The sequence below is a fragment of the Neovison vison genome, chromosome 3, assembly GCF_020171115.1.
Source record: "Neovison vison isolate M4711 chromosome 3, ASM_NN_V1, whole genome shotgun sequence".
NCBI classification, from domain to species: domain Eukaryota; kingdom Metazoa; phylum Chordata; class Mammalia; order Carnivora; family Mustelidae; genus Neogale; species Neogale vison.
The window spans coordinates 80040897-80058447 of NC_058093.1; the positions used below are offsets into that span (position 1 = coordinate 80040897).

General features: G+C 33.6%; 1 protein-coding gene across 1 annotated transcript in view; it reads left to right on the top strand.

Moving 5' to 3' along the window:
• Positions 1-280: 280 nt before the first annotated feature.
• ZNF804A (zinc finger protein 804A) overlaps positions 281-17551 on the top strand; it is a 281801-nt gene continuing 264530 nt past the window's right edge. Inside the window, exon 1 of the mRNA XM_044242498.1 lies at positions 281-391. Within this exon, the coding sequence (XP_044098433.1) occupies positions 281-391 (111 nt within the window). The remainder of the gene's footprint in view (positions 392-17551) is intronic.

The following is a 17551-nucleotide window of genomic DNA, read 5'->3' on the forward strand; positions in this document are numbered from 1 at the left end:
CCAGCCCGGGAACCTCCCGCGGGGCGCGTCGCCCCAGGGCAAATCGGAAGAGAAACGGAGACTGAGAGCGAGAGCGCCGAGAGCATGCGGAGGCGGAGGAGCCTCGGCGCGCACGGCAGAGGGGTGTAGCGAGCCTGTCTCCCCGAGGCGTGCGGGAGAGGCGGCGGTTCGCCCTCGCGGCGGGTCCCCAGCCCACCCTGCCCGGGCTCCGGCGCGCTGCGGCTGCGGGCGCGAGGTGCATGGAAGCGGCGGCTGCGGTGGAGGAGGCGGCGGCTGCCCCATGGAGTGTTACTACATTGTCATCAGCTCCACGCATCTCAGCAACGGACACTTTCGCAACATCAAGGGAGTTTTCCGGGGCCCTCTCAGCAAGAACGGGAACAAAACTCTGGTAATAGCTCTGTTTCTTTCTCTCTCTCTCTCTCCCCCTCTCTCTTTCTCCCCCACCCCCCCCCGCCTTCCCTAAAGAGGGCATTTGGAGGATTGAGGTTAGTGTGAAATTTTGGAGGTGTTGCGTCTCAATTTGGTTTATAATATATCAATTTATCTATCTTGTGGGCGTGGGGTGAGAATTAGATGTAGAACAAGGCTGTAATCTTAAGGAAGCTGTGATCCGTGGTTTTGGTGGACACTTCGACAATGCTCTGGACTCTCAAGACCTCACCCCATAATGCTGGAGATTACCACCATGTCTCCTTATTGGAAGCAGATTGTGTCAACAGGACCTTTTCTTAAGAAACAAAATAAAAGCACGCTCACCCCAAGTGACCCTCTAACATCTTTTAGCTTAGAAGGCTGAAGGTGAATGAGGATGTGGGTGTCTCCGATGGAAGCAGGGAGCCATGTGACTGGTGGCGCGGAGTTAGGTGGCGGGATTGAGTGATGGTCTCAGAAGGAGTTCGCGTTTTGGTTGTCTCCTGAAGGACTGGCAGCAAACTTCTCTAGTGAGAAGTTGCCAGTACTAAGCTTGACTGAGTGACTCCAGAACCCCTTGTCGCCCACTTTAAGCTACTCACTCAAAAGAGGTTAGAGATAAATGTGAAGAGCGAGCGTTCTGTCACAATCAGAGCCACTAGGAAGTATGCTAGACAAATAGAACCCATGCAGTTGCTGGGAGGTTCTCACTGGACCACGGAGCTTCATCTTTCAGCATCTCAGTCGAAAGAGCACTCCTGATTGGTGGGGGAGGATGTGCTGAGCATTGAGATGGTGCAGGGTAATAGCTCTTACTTTTTCTAACAAAACCCCTCTTAGTTACAAAACCTCCTTGTGAAACTGACTCTTGAGAAGTGTACACTTCAAAAAAGAAAAAAAAAAGTAGAGGAAAAGCTCATTAAGTTTAAGTACTGCAAGGAGAGTAGAGCTAGAATAAGGTGGTAATATGCAAATTTATATATATATATATATATAAATAATATATATATTATATATAATATATATATATATCACTAAAGTCTGAGCACCCCCCCCCCCGTTTTACAGAGTGGTTACTGAGCCTGACTAGATAGAGTAGAAGTTTAAGGACAGATGAAGTCCATATTTTGAAATATGATTCTACATATTTTTTTAAAAAGTGATGTGATGTTTTACAAAAATGAAAAATTCTCTTCTGAAGTTTTAAATGAATTCTGGCATTGATAAACATCTAATTTTTCTTTTCCCCTGGAATCTTTTGGAATCCTCCTCTCAATTTATCTAAGATGCAAACAGTCAGGGTTAGTTTGTTGCTTTTATTGTTGTGGATAAGATTGGTGTTGAACAAAAGAAAGTGAAAATACTCTTTTGTGGTCTTTCTTACTGGAGTATTATGCAGAGCAGTAAGCAAAGGCTATGAGGATTACTAAAATTGTTTTGGTTCTAATTATTTTCTTGAAGAACTCAGCTGTGTGGGAAAATAAATATTTTGGTGGGGGGAACTCTTCAATTTAAGAAAATATGCACTGGTTTGTTTTTTTAATCGTTTTACTTGTGGAAAAGGCAAATTTACTCAACAAGATCTCTATAGTTACAATGATCCTGTAAGTAGAAGAAAAAGAAAAAAAGATAAACATAGTAGTGTATATAGGGAAAAAAAGTTGCCAAAACAGAACTTGTGAAAATTCTGGCAAGTTTTATATCTCATAAATATCTCAATTTTATATCTCATAAGAATATTAGGTCTATTTTACAGACTATGGAATTTTTTAAAAATTGAGTGGTGATTTTGAGGTCATACAGTAAGTCAATATTATAATCCCAATTTCCTAACTTCAGACATACTCTTAAATCAACCTTAGGTTTCTAACAGTGGTTCAGTTTACTTATGCAGATTTGTTTGTTGTGGGTTTTGAGTCAATCAGTTCTTTATCACTCAGTACTTAAACTAGATTTGCCCGTGTAAGTTTGGGATTAAAATATGTGTTAAAAAGCAACTATTAAATGAGATGAATAAATCTAAATATGGGCAAATATTGGAGCAAAAAACTGGAGGAAGAAGGGTTAGAAATAGCTTTTATCATATTTCTTTTAGTTATAGAAAAAGGGCAGACAGTAACTTAATAGCTTATCCTTCTAGACTGTGTTTATAAACTGTCCAAGTTTGTATTTCCCATTTAAGAGATTTACACTTAATAAAATTACACAGATTTTCATACATGGTCCAACTGTATTTAAAACTATTACTTTACAATGTAATATATGTCATATATTTATTTTCTATATGTCTTTTGATGATTTTGTTATTAAGGAGAATGAGAGTAATGCCTGTCTTTAAGTATAGCAGAAGAGATCTAAACATATTCATAAATGTTCTTAGTTAAATAACTATCTAGACTTACCTAATAATGTATTCGTCACAAAACATAGGATGCTATGAAAATTTAGCAGAAGCTAAAATGCACTATAAGCTGAAAACAGAAACTGAAGCTGAAACCTCTCAGGATTAGGAACTTTAAGAAGAAACACGAATATTATCTTAAAAATGTACATATACTATATTTTGAACATTTTCAAGTAAGAATATGTGGTTATTACTCTTTAATCCTAGTTTCAGAAGGTAAAAATTATGAGACCCTCTTTACTTTGTTGCCTATTGATTTTGACATGTTTTTAATTTTGCCTTTAAAAAAAATCATCACACTTTTGCATTTTGATGTGAGTATTAAGTCAAAAGAATTTTAATAATATTTCAAGTGTTTATTCTTATTTCAGGAAAGCACAGCTTAAAACCAGTCAGAGAAAAAGTACTTTGATTTTTCCATTGAAATTCCAGTTATTTTCAATTACTGGGTAACTAATGGATATTCTGCACAATTTTTTAGTTTATACTTTTAAAGGATTTATAATCTGCCAAAAGTTAATGAAGAATTTAACATAGCTTATAACTGTTAATACAGTGTTCTTTCATGAATTAGAAGTTACTTATAGAAAAAAGTTACCTCAGGCTTCAGTGACATTGATTAATTGCTTAGCCTTAAAATCCAGAATGTAATCCCGCTACTTATACTGAGGAGATTATCAAACTGTACAGTCTTTCTATAGGTCGTATTATATCCCTCACACATACAATTTTACAAAGATACTTAAAGATTAAGCCTGTTGTTAATCTTGACCTTATTTCTGAGCTTTTAATAATTCCTCTTGACAATTTTAACTGAAAATATATGCATCATCATTTTGTAGTGTCTTACAAGTAAGGAGAAATGTCACTCTACTTGTCATGATTTCTGTTTTAATAGCATCATATCTGTGATATAGCTTTAATTCCATGGAATAAGAGATAGGCTAATATTTTATGAATGCTCCAGAATATGTCTCAATAAGTTATATGGTTTAGTGACAATGAATAAAGTTTACTGTCCATGTAGCCTCATTCTTTTTCCTTAGATTATCCCTCAGATATAACCATTGTGTATAAAATTGTTTATTGGATGAGAACATTTTGTTATATGTATGTTTTGTCAACTGAGCTGCAAAATTTCTTTATCCTAATTATATATTTAAAAACCTTTCATATAAAATACTTATATATTTAACACAATTTAAATATACATTTGATCACTTTTAATATGGCATTTGGAAACTTAGAAACCATTCCTAATTTGTTCATTATGTTTTGTTAGCATTTTTATATCTCATAAGAATATGAGGTCTATTTTACAGACTATGGAATTAAAAAAAATTGAGTGGTGATTTTGAGGTCATACAGTAAGTCAGTATTATAATCCCAATTTCCTAATTTCAGACATATTTCTTTTATAATTTAGATACTAAATTAGGGATTCCATAGAAACTGGTATGTTACTATCTGGATTGATAAAGAGATGGTATTGGTGTTATCTGTTTTTGAAGGCACTCTATTTTTCCACTTGCCTTCAGGTATAGAGAAACAGATTCACAGGATAATTTGAATTCAAATGTTTTAAGTCTCATCCTCCAATATGCAAACATCAATAATTTCTGTTTGGCCTAAGCCCTGTTTATTTAGACTTCCCTCATTTTCCAATATATTAAGTACCAGAGTTGGGAAGAAAAGAAGTATTGATTTGTTAATCAGTTTTCAACATATTTGTTATGTAGTTCATTTAGATTTATTGAGATGCTTCAAATACAAAGCACTACTCTAGGCACCACAAACTCTGTGCTAGGAATTATGTGTTAAGTATTATTCATTAACATGTATTCATGTACACTCCTGTTCATTTTCGAATGTGCTGAAAAAATACTCACTTATTTTGACATGTTTTCAGGTTTCTTGTCACTCAGGACGTTTCCATATGTATTCATTTAGAAAAGAATGAAAAAATTCTGGATTTTTTTCCTTTGTGTATACAGGAACTCACTAAGTCTTTGAAATATGTTATATGGCCTTTTGTTCTAATTATCATTATCTGACATTATTATTCATGTCATTTCCTTGCAAATTTCTATATCTCATACAGAATGTAATTTAAAAGGTTTCTCCACTCATTGAAACCAATTTATGTGGCATATTTAAGATTGTACATAAGACTAAAGAGACCAGTTGTTGAATTAATGTTGATGAAAAATTATCATTGTTAGATTAATATCCTCAAGGAAGGTTAGGGGTGAGGGTGGATTAGGTTGATATCTTAATAAATACCCAAACTTTCCCCCTTTATAAACTCATTCTCATAATCAGTCCATTATATATTCTTCCAAATTTCTTCTAAACTATTATGTATTCAGTATCAAAGACCATCTTGTGTCTCCTTTTTCTGAACTTAATGTGTCATATATTCTTTGCTATACTTATCTTTTATTCTGGCAAAAGTCTACAAATGTGCATTTTCAGAATATATTTTTTAAGTAAGGAGAATAACTTAAGTGAATTATTGTTGTTATGACCTGTTCAAAAATGTAAGCAACTTTTTAAGGCAAATGTTGTCAAGTAATAACCATAAAGCTGACATACGTTTGTTAGCACAGTAAATATTAATTAAATTACTTTTGATAGCTGAAATTCAAATAGTGACATGATAGCTTGTCATCACGTCTAGTTTCTCATGAGGTTATTGATAATAGTTACATTTTTACTGAAAACACAGATCAATAAGAGCCTTGAGACCACCTAATCCAAGGTTCCATATGGTTGTATTCAGGGCCAAATTCAGGGCGTAGAAGTAGTTTGTTTAGGATGTCCTATGTTTTAAAATATTTGGCTTTAAACACCATTCAAAGAAGAATGCAGGTTGCTACTGTCTACACTGCTCTTTACAGTGATTTAGGTTTTTCACTTACTTACATTACCTTATTGACCAACGAAGGTACTTGAATTTCCTACCTGAGAGTCTGAGAGCCAAATTTTACATATAGGGAGACAGAAACATTTTCACCATTCTGTATGTGCCATTTGTTGTACGATAGTCTTCAAAAAAGTTTTGGCATATTCATATTTTTATAGTATCTGTTTGCCATATATTGGTTGAACTGCTTAAAAGTATTCTCTAGATCATACCTCTAGGCATACTATCATAATAAAGAAATGTGTGATTTGATAGTGATGCATTTTAAAATTGAAAATGTCTGCTCAGGCTACAGGTATTTTCAGTAATTTCTTGGTTTTGGTCCTTTTAAAAATTAATATGAATATAATTTTATTCTTTAATTTACACTTTTAATAAACATGCTCAGTTAATGTAACATATTTGGAAAAAGTTTTTTAGAAGTATTATGCACAAGGGAAATAATATTTTTAATAATTGTACTAATTCAAAGTAGAAATAATTTCCTCCAGTGACACTGTTTAACTGAGATATTACTATTTTAGGCAATGGCTTTATATTAGGAGTTTGAGTAATCTTTCCAGATGGACAAAAACATAGCAATTTTAATCTATGGTGTACTGCAGTCAATATTCATGAAGAAATTACGTATATCACTTTTTAAATTGCTAACTATAAAATATAAGATATATAATTTTCTTAATTTTTCTTTCTAAGAATTGTAGCTGAAACCATTTGATTGGTTTTATTTCATTCTAAATTATTCTTTGGCTCTGAGGAAATATTTATCATATACTATAGTATGATGGTGTTTTCAACTGGCAAGTTTTCATTAATTTTATAAATATATTACAGTACACTTTCTATCACAGTATAAGATAAAATGAGGTAATAAATAATTAAAATTAATCCTAGTTTTCAAAGTAAACAAAATCTATTACCTGATATAGTAGTCTGGACTCTTTCACAATGGTGTGACACCGTTAGAGGAAAGTTACATACTTTTCTAGATATAAGAACCTTAAATGAATTCAATGCTTATAATGACAATGCCATATTCAAATTAAAATAAAACTTTTTTTTTCTTAAAGAGCTTTAGCAAAATGAGCTTTGCTGTGTTTCATAGCTAGCTTTTTGTTGCCAACCAGAGTAGTAGATAATATTTTAATCAAACACTAATCTTGTTGCTGTGACGGTATCTTGTAGATGTGGTCAATGTCTACAATCCACTGACTTTAAGTAGAAAAGATTACCCTAAACCAAAGTGTGTGGGTCTCATGCAATCAGTTGAAAGGCTTTTAGAGCAAAAACTGAGATTTCCTGGAGAAGAAGTTCTGTCTCAAGACTGAAGCAGCAAATCCTGCCTTCAGTTTCCAGCCTCCTGGACTGTTCTACAGAAGCCCCACAAACCCCATAATCACAAAGTCATTTCCTAATTCCTTAACATATAAAATCTATCTATCTATCTGCCTGTCTATCATCTATCTATCCATTTATCTACCTTTCTACCTATCTCTCCTACTAGTTCTGTTTATCTAGAGAACCTTGAATGATATACTAAAGATCAGTTTATTATATCTCTTTTATAAGATGACTCAATATTTGAACCATAAATCATATTTGGATTTAATTGGAAATGGGTGAACTTGACATTATTAAACTATTTAGGTTGAAAATTGATTGATGTTATTCTGGAATGTTTCTGTTATTTTATAAAAAAAATATATATAACTTTCTTTTAAATCTTTGCCTGGATTACAATCTATCTATCTTCCATCAATTCCCTTACCTCCCCACAAAAAACTTTTATAAATATGTAAAATATGCTATTCTTATCTGTTCAGCTTCAGCAGATAGTCACACGTGCATTTTTGTATTTGAAGAGAGTTAGGCTATCTTTAAATGAGAAAATATTTTAAACTATATTGAGAGTGTATACTCTGGTAGTTTAACATAAGAAAATAATCTTTAAAAGATGGCTGTGTAAAATGAAAGGCTTAAGTTTTACAAAACAAAAATGTTTCCATAAAAATACACAGAATGTTGTCAATGCCACCAGCCAAAACCAACTAGAAACATAGCTGAACCATGTTGGACACTCTGGCACTTGCTGGAACAAGGTAAACTGCACACCATGGGGAACCATGGTGCATCTCGTGAAGTGGGAATAAGGACTCAGTTTATAGGATTTGAGATTGGGTAAAATGATTCTGTAGAAAGTTGATTAAATCACTTTTTTATTCTGGATACTATGAGAAAGATGGGCCCGTTCTATGGTGGTTTATCTCAGTACTTCTTCTAGGAGGCCAAGAATAGAGTGGAGCTAAAGCTGTAGTTGGCAAAAAAGAACAACAACAAGAAAAAAACAACAAAACAAACCAACAACAACAAAAACCCACAGTTTTTGCTCCTGTTGGCTGGCAGATGAGGATGTTTGGTAACAAAAATAGTGTTTTTGTATTTGTTTGTCCTCAAAGATGATTGCTCAGTGGTCTTTTTTTTTTTTTTTTCTTCTGTTCCATCATGCATATAGACAAACTTGTCTGCTGTTAGTGGTCTGTGAAACTCTTGGTGTTTGATAAGAGAAAACCACACTTTACTCTTAGATCCAGATAAGCTCCTTGGTGACAGTTCCCAAGGACTGCTTTTTTCTTTCTCAGATATGACAAGAGAGTAGATGGTTGTGAACAGGTGGGAGGTAAGGCTATCAGCAAGGATGATTTCAAGCAAATGAGATTCAAAGCTGGTGACTTTTCAGGGATGAAGGAGGGAAGGAGAATGGTCAAGAATTATCAAGGTGGAACAAGGAAACATATTTCCTGCACTGGCACATTAATATGAGGATTTAGGGAGATAAAATATCTCTCTTGAGAGAGATACAGGGGAATTTTTCCAAGAGAGACAGTTCAGTTGGAACAAAAAGATGAAGAGAAACTTCAATGGAAAGTCTAAAGCTATAGAGATTTCATTGATTCCAAACATTTCAGAGTTCAAGAAGGCACAATCCAAGTGTTTTAGGACATGTGGAAATACAGAGAAATGTATCATAAAAGAGGGCATAACAGAATCACATGGAGATTAAAGTCCAGAGAATGAAGAACTTGGAAATTCTGGACTTCTTGTGGAACTGATGCCATTGAGGATAGAGAGTAGGATAAAATTGGTTTTGATAATCGCAGTGCAGTTCATGGCAGGAGTGAAGTGGTGGAGGCTGACAGAGAGGTAGGTGTTCTGAGAGAAGCACCCAGAGTTCTTGGGCTTATTTTTGACTTTTTCTGTGAGACTGAATTATGCATGGCCATCCTTTGAGCCTCAGAGCTTTCTCCTAATCCCTTCTGAAGTGTTACAGCAGAGGGGCATGGTTAGCCCTACTGTGTAGATTTCCTCCCATATTCAGCAACTGGGTTTTAAAGTATTAACAATAATTCAGAAGCACCTGGGTAGCTCATTTGGTTAAGCATCTGGTTTGGTTTCGGCCCAGGTCATGATTTCAGGGTGGTAAGATAGAGCCCTGCTTCAGGCTCGGCACTGAGTGTAGAGACCACTTGGGATTCTCTCTCTTCCTCTCCCTCTGCCTCTCCCCAGCCCCCACCCTTGCTTTCACCTTTCTCTCAAAATTTAAGAAAATAATAACAATAAAAAAATAGTTAATGTATTAATAATAATTCAAAGATTAACCCATTTAAATTGCCTTGTTTGTGTCCTTCAGATAGGAAACACCTATAGAATTCTACGTAGCAGTGGGTGTTATATGTAAACAGTGAATCTTGGAACACTACATCAGAAACTAATAGTGTATTGTATGGTAACTAACATAACACAATAAAAATAAAAATAAAAGAATTCTATGTAGTGCGAGCAAATTTAGAGAGACTTTGGAAGAGGTCTAGAGCCCAGGAGTTGTCAAGCACATAGATGGACTATGTAAAGTAGGAGAGTTTTGGGCAATCAGTTGCAGAGAAGGAATGGATTTAATGATTAGAGATTTGTACTGAATTATTTTTCCTACAACTGGTCAAGGACAGGAAGATGGGATAAAATATGGATAGTTTCTTTATTTAATGAAAACATCTCAAATAATATAGTCCAGTAGTCTTTGAGGGAGTGTCAGTGGAATTATTGTAAGGTTATCTTTCAAAACTTGATATCACCTCTCCTTGAAATGAGAAAAAGTACCTTCATGCTAGGGAGACAAAGTACCTTCATGCTAGGGAAGAGAATAACTGTTTTCACTCCAGGATTATGTCTTACATCCAGTAATATGTCTTTATGTCTTCATCAAAATACTCACTGTCATATTTAAATAGTAATGGAAAGCACAAACACTTTATAACCAGATGATCTGAGCTCAAATCCTAGATATACCTCTGTATCTGGATGTAGTGAGTAAAGCCATTTGTAACCAAACCCCAAATATTAGCTCTGTACCTAAATACTTCTGTTTTAATTTTTTAATATAATAAAAATATCTAAGTAGATCTTTTTTTGACATTAAGTGGGTTAATAAGATTAAAACCAAAGACTTTGATTTTATTTGTATTTTTCCTACAGGTCTAAAGTGGTTACTGCTCCAGCCATCACATTTATAGTCTAATCTAGAGCAGCAAGGAGTAAAGGAGGAAGGACAAAAATTTGAATTTTTTTTTTAAAGAAGATCTACCCAACATTGTTTGCTTACCTCTCTTTTGATGGAACTATGCTATAGAACCACTACTAAGTGTGGGAAGGATGAAAACATGATTTAAAAAAAAATGATTAATTAAACTGGGCACACCATTTATCCCAATAAAATCAGTGTTATGGTAGTAAGAAAAAGAGATAATTGGTTATACCTGAGAAGTCTAGCACAGCTAGTCACTGGCTTTGTGACTTTGGTCAAGTTCATCTCTCTATCAATTATATTGTGTTTAGTGGGGAGGATAAAAATACCTACCTAGAAAACATGTTGCAAATTAAATGAAAAGTAATTAACAAAGTTTTGACATATAATAAACTTTAAATAAATGGTGGTAGCTATCAACAGTATTTCATACTGGAACATTCAGATCTGTATTAGAATCTCATTAAATTCAATATATAAATATACATAATTTGGACACTTTTGGTATTGAACAATATCAGTATTTCCTTTTTTTCTCGATTTTCCCATGATACCTCTTGCACACTTACTGCCATTCCAAGATTCATAAAATCTCTTTCCTTAAGTATGGTTTGGGGCTTGACTATTCTAGAAGATGAACTAAAATCCTATGAAAATCTTCAGATATCAGCCATCCTTTTGGCTTGTAAAATTCATGGAACTGTACCCTGTACTCCTAGGAAAATGACTCTTTAGGAAAGCTTAGAATTTCTTTGAACTCTCTTCAGTAATGATTTCCAAAGCTCGGATTCCCTTGCAAGGTCTTAGATCACTGCTGTTCTAGTGTTACAACATTAATACTTACACCAGGGGGCGGCATAGCATTTCCTCTTATTTTTACATAGACAGGTATAGTAAATAATCATGGATTAATAGATTGGTCAAATATAGTTAGTACAGTTTTATTAACTAAAAGTCACTTTAAAATTTCACTGACCAGGCAGTATAAACATGTGACATATCTATGATGTATTTGCTGTAAACTTTATTTTATATTTCACCATGTAAATATTTTCTGCCTTAGTCACATGTGGTGTATATAGCAAAATGGAACTGACATGAGGTTGGTGTCCAAGTATACCTTACTAGACTATCATTTTTGGCTGTAACTGTGTCTGTTTTCATTACTGAAGTTGATGGTTCTGGGTTCGTCTAAGTATCTTCAAGTTGCTTTATGAATCTTAATGCCCAATTTATTTTAATGACAGTTAATTTATAATTAAATTTGATGTGTATTTTCATGGACTACATTATTAAGCAAAATAAAGGTGGAATGGATGGCCCATTATTTGTTAACACAAGAATAGCTAAAACATTAAATAAAGAATAATGAAGTTGTGAAATATAACTCTATTGCATGATTGCCATAGCTCACATTATAGAAAAAAAGTCAAAAAATGTCTGAGACTCAAATTTCTGAGTTTTATTAAAATTTAATGGAATTTCCTCCATACAAATTGGGATTACATTTTAGAGAAACTGTGCAGATTGAATAAAGTAAACACAAACTGTTCTATTTGTTGCTAATCACTGTGAAATTATTGATACAACATGACAGATATAGTTTTTAATGGATCAGGATTTAGAGGAGTTCATACTATGATATATGCTGCTACTCAGAAACTCAAGAGACTATTTTTCAGGTAGAATGATACTAATAAAATTTCAGATGTAGCATGTTACATATTGCTCTACTGGAAAGCAACATGTAAGACAATCTATTACCATATAATTCCATGGTAAAGGGTTTTGAAGTAAATAATAGTAGTAGTAGTAATAGTAATAACAATACTAATAAAACAATTTGCTCCTCTTTGTACAGTGTCTAACATAGTTCTAAACATAATTTGATGACGTAAGAAAAAAATTGGAAACCAAGCATATTGTTTACTTATAATGTTAAATCTCTCTGTATCAATTCAAATCACATGTGTTATAATCAGTAATTATTCACCTCCCAGGCACTAAACATGACAACTATCTTGACTCACTAAGAATCTTATCAACTGTTGAAACTATAGGTTATGAAAGATCCTTTTCTCTTTTCTTTCAGCACCCTACATAAAATAAGTATGGTATCTATTCATGGACACAGGCAAAATAGATGTGCACACACATATCAAAATCATTCTCTCTCTCTCTCTTTCTCTCACCTCCCCTCTTGCTACACATCCACCCTTGTCTGGAAAAGCAGAGAGGATACTTTATTTAGCCTGACTGAATATTTGTTTCTTAGGAAGTACACAGAATTCTACTAACAGTTTTGACCAGATCCAGTGATCAAAAATTATTTATTTGAAAAGTAATTAAGAACTCATCCCCCCAACCTCAACCACTGGTTATAATATCAGATATCTGAAAATAACTGTGCTAATATTCTGGAAAATCTGAAGTAACTCAATGACCAAGTTTCCATTGGATGACCACAATCCTAAGAATCAAAAATAAATAAATATATGTGTATATATAATGTGTATGTATATAGACATATATATAATGTGTATATATATATACACATATATACACACATATACAGAGAGAGAAAGAGAGAAGCACAATCCTAAGAATTTAAAAATAAATAAATAGAGAGAGAGAGAAGGGAGGTAGAAATAGAGGAGGGAACAAGGAAGGGAGGGGGGAAAAAGAATGGTAAAGAAAGGTCATTATTCTTAGGCAGTTAAAAGTGTAAGCTAACATACAAAGGTATACCAGTTGGATGATGGTACATCCAGGTTTGCCTGGGATAATCTTAGTTAAGATCGTTGTCCTGGAATGTTTAGTAATGGTACCGCCTTTCACTCTCTGATTTGGATGATAATGTATACGACCATCCATTAAGTATAGGAATCTCCACAGTGACAGGAATCAGTCTGAAAAGATTTCCCATTCTGTGTCCTGGCTGAAGTCCTGCATTATTTTTGGATTTGTAGATTCCTGCTGGAATGCTATGCACAGATGATACCATTAATATAATACTTGGCTATTTTTTCAACTAAACACTAAACCCTGTAATATCCAGTGACGAAAGGAATGTAGTTATTCTTTTCCTCACCATTTGGCAGTTTGAATTTAGCTGCATGATGGAAGAAAGGATATTCAGAGGCAGCATGATGCAAAGGCACAGGACCACATGGAGGTAGGTCATCTGAGGCAGCTGCGTACAGTTAAGAGGAGAAGGGGCCACAGTGAGCATCCAATGGCCATGTATGAGCCAAGCCTTGTCAGTGGAAAGTTCCTGGGGCTGATGAGCCAGCTGCATTCTTCCAAACAGATTATTTTAGTGGCAGAATTTTGTCCAAGTATTGCCAGTTTTGGTTCCTCAACAAGCCTCATTCAACAAGGTCACCTTTGAATCTGTCAGCTACCTAACACTCTTCCAATAAGTGTATTTTATGCTTCATTTAATGAGTTAATTTTTGTTATTTTTAGCTGAGAAATCTGACTAGAGTTAAGACAACTGTGGAATTGGCAAAATTTTTTCAAGGGCATGAGTATTTTGGTTTTATATCTAGAGAATTTTTTGACAGGGTTCCCCTCCCTTCTTTGCTTCTCATCATTCCCCATCCTAATTTTTTACAGTGAAAGGTGTTCAGCCTCTGGAACAAGACCGAAGTTTGAATTCTGGCAGTGTAACCTGGGCCAACCATTTATCTTCTCTTAGTTTCTGTTTTTTATTCTATAAATAACAAAATTACAATTCATTTAGTCCCTGCTATATACCAGATGTTATTTTAAACACATTATATAAATCATATGTAATTACTGCTGAAATGCTTTAAGATGGGTACCTGTGAACAGGATTATTGTAAGGAGTAAATAACATAAGGAAATTCTCTACTTCAGTGTCTGGCACATAGTCAAACCTATTTTTATTTTTTGTCATTATTGATATCTTAAAGAAGGCTTGTCCTCCACCCTTCCACAGCTACCACATGGCCTTGTGTTTTTCAGATAGAACATGAAGGATGCCAAAGAAATAATACTGAGTTTAGGTGCTTTAGGAGGTCCCACGAAAAATAAGCCACGAAATTGATCATAACATTCAGCATCTATGTATAATCTATGAGTGAATTATCTAGTTTATTCTATGCAGGAAAAATGTTCTCTGGTATACAGATTTCAAACCAGATGATCATAACTATCACCTGAAGATTTAGAAAAGACAACATCCTGGACTTCTTTTAATATCTATGGGTAGGGTTCAGTAATCTAGCTTTTCTAAGAGCTCCCAGATGAATCTCACTGTTCTAGGATAAAATACATCTTGCTGGTTCCAGTGAACTTGTTCCAGAAGAACGCTTGGATGTCACCCACTCATATTTGACATGAGAAGTAAGACTCTGCTCTCCTTCCTTATTTGGTTCTCTGCCCAACACTCCTCCTTCATCCCATCTCACCCCCAAATAGATCCTTTAGAAAGCAGAGATGCATTCATTCATTGAAATAAAATTAGAAAAAGTTTAGTTAGAATTTAGAGGACATAGTCTTAAGTTTTAATAGAGTCTAACATCTACAGAACTGATGAAAATGTAAAACTTCATGTTATCAGCAGCAAAATATCGAGTTCTAGGTTTAGGTTTGTGAGACAATTTAGTGGACTTAGCTAATATCCTTCTCAACCATGTTTTCAATATATTAATTGAATTGAATAAATTAATATATCATGAAGAAATCAGGATAATAGTGCACTTCATAGTATTTAATAATTTTCAATGTATGCTATTTTCTTTAGTCATTGTGTTGAATAGCAAAAGAAATGGTTGAGCTAATAGCTAAACATCAGGTAATTTACACAAAAGATATAAAGGTGAATAGCTTTATGAAATTTAAGGTGAAAATAGGTACCTTTTTGAAAAGAATATAGAAGATTTAATAGTAATAGCCTGGATTTACAAATAAAATAATATATGCTAATTAAATTCTTATTAAATAATGTGATATCTCTCAATTACCCTCTGGGATTAAAATTATTTTAATTTATTTTTAAAAATTGTGCAAGTACAGGGTATTTATATGTAAGTAATGAACACTATGTTCTACTCCTGAAACCAGTATTACACTACATGTTAATTAACTGGAATTTAAATATTCCAGTTAATTAATTAACTGGAATTTAAATTAATGTAATTTAAATTACATGTTAATTAACTGGAATTTAAATAAAAACTTATTTATTTAAACTGGAGTTTAAATAAAAACTTGAAACTTAGAAAATAATTTTTGGTGCAAAATTATAAAAAATTATAATTTTTTATAATTTTATAAAAATTATAAAATAATTTTTATAGCTAAAAGAGCACCATCATTTTCTAGGATATATTGTTGGATTTTTCATTTATAGGAATAAGATAAGAGAAACTGTCCATTTTCTAATCACTGGGCTTTGCAGCACACATTTGTAAAGGGCTGGCTTTCAGCATTAGACAGTTCATAATGTGTAGGTTATCCTCCCATCTTTCTCAGAAGATCATTTTCAGGGAAAATACAAGAAAATGAAAAGATCTGAAGCCTTTCAATGAATTTTTTGGTAAGATGCTGGTGTTTCTAAATTTATTTTCTTCTAATTGCTGGCTGTGCTGATGAGTGGGGTGATGAGAAGTCACTATAGAAGTCACTATTTACATATATGAGATTATCTTTTATCATTGTTTAGAATATTTATTTATAAGGTGATTTTGATCCCATTGAAATCAATTCTATAATAATTACGTGGTTGAGTCAGACATTATATAATTTGATAAATCATTTGAAGGTCTGATTTATCTTATCTAAATCATATTTTCTTTTTTTAGATTTTATTTATTTACTTTTTTATTTAAGAGAGACAGTGCACACAGCACACAGGTGTGAGGGGGAGGGCTTGATCTCACCACCCCTAGATCATGACGCTGGCAGAAATCAAGAGTCAGATGCTCAACCGACTGAGGTACCAAGGCATCTTTAAATCATATTTTCAAACTATATTTTCAAATCCTAAGAATAAATAAATACATTTAATTAAATTTTCAATTACTGAGCCCTTAATCTGTGTTAGGTCCAAGGCCAAAACTTAGGTAAAATATCTCATTTGATCATTTCAGCAACTCTTTCATTTGATAGTTACAATTGCCATTTTACAGATAAGAAAATTTCGTTTTTAGAACTTATTCAAGGTTATCTATGTTGTTTTAATTCATAGTTGGTGTGTGGACAGTGTAGACAATAGATAGGAATGCTAAGTGCTAAGACTTAATATGCAAATGTCAATGTCCAATCCATTTTCTTTAACTTAAGATACAAATAATGAACTTCATGCATTCTCATAATCTAGAAAATATGGATGGCTATGCTCAGTGATTTAGAATTAGGAAATCTGTATATAAATCTTTAAATATTTCCTCCAAATATCATGGTTTCCTTCTCAAGAATAATTTTTAAATTTTATTTCTCTAATAGTTTTCCTGCTTTTGGAACCAAAGCCTGGATACTTGATTAGATTTTGCATTATTGTCCACTTGTGTGTTTATCAAAAAAGTATTCAATAAAGACATCTTCATTTTTTTTCCAAATAGGTAACTGAACATAAACTAGTTAATTTGGATTAAATGAGTTAAATGGCATATTTTATACCCATTATATATTGCAACAAGGTAGAAAAATATGTAGTAAAATACATGATTTTAGTAAAATTCAGGGATTAAGATATTTTTCCAGCCTCTGGAACAATTCACTTTGCTTCTTTTTCCCTCCAGCTTTTGTCAGACCTAGTGTTTGCAATCTTCTATTTAGTAACCATTAAGAATAGTGAAAGTTCTCCAACTAAAGCAGATAATGAGTTATTTGCAAGTCGTTTAGAGCTAAAAGAGCACCATCATTTTCTAGGATATATTGTTGGATTTTTCATTTATAGGAATAAGATAAGAGAAACTGTCCATTTTCTAATCACTGGGCTTTGCAGCACACATTTGTAAAGGGCTGGCTTTCAGCATTAGACAGTTCATAATGTGTAGGTTATCCTCCCATCTTTCTCAGAAGATCATTTTCAGGGAAAATACAAGAAAATGAAAAGATCTGAAGCCTTTCAATGAATTTTTTGGTAAGATGCTGGTGTTTCTAAATTTATTTTCTTCTAATTGCTGGCTGTGCTGATGAGTGGGGTGATGAGAAAAGCACACCTTGTAATGTGTGAATGGAAAGGAGCCTTGAGTGG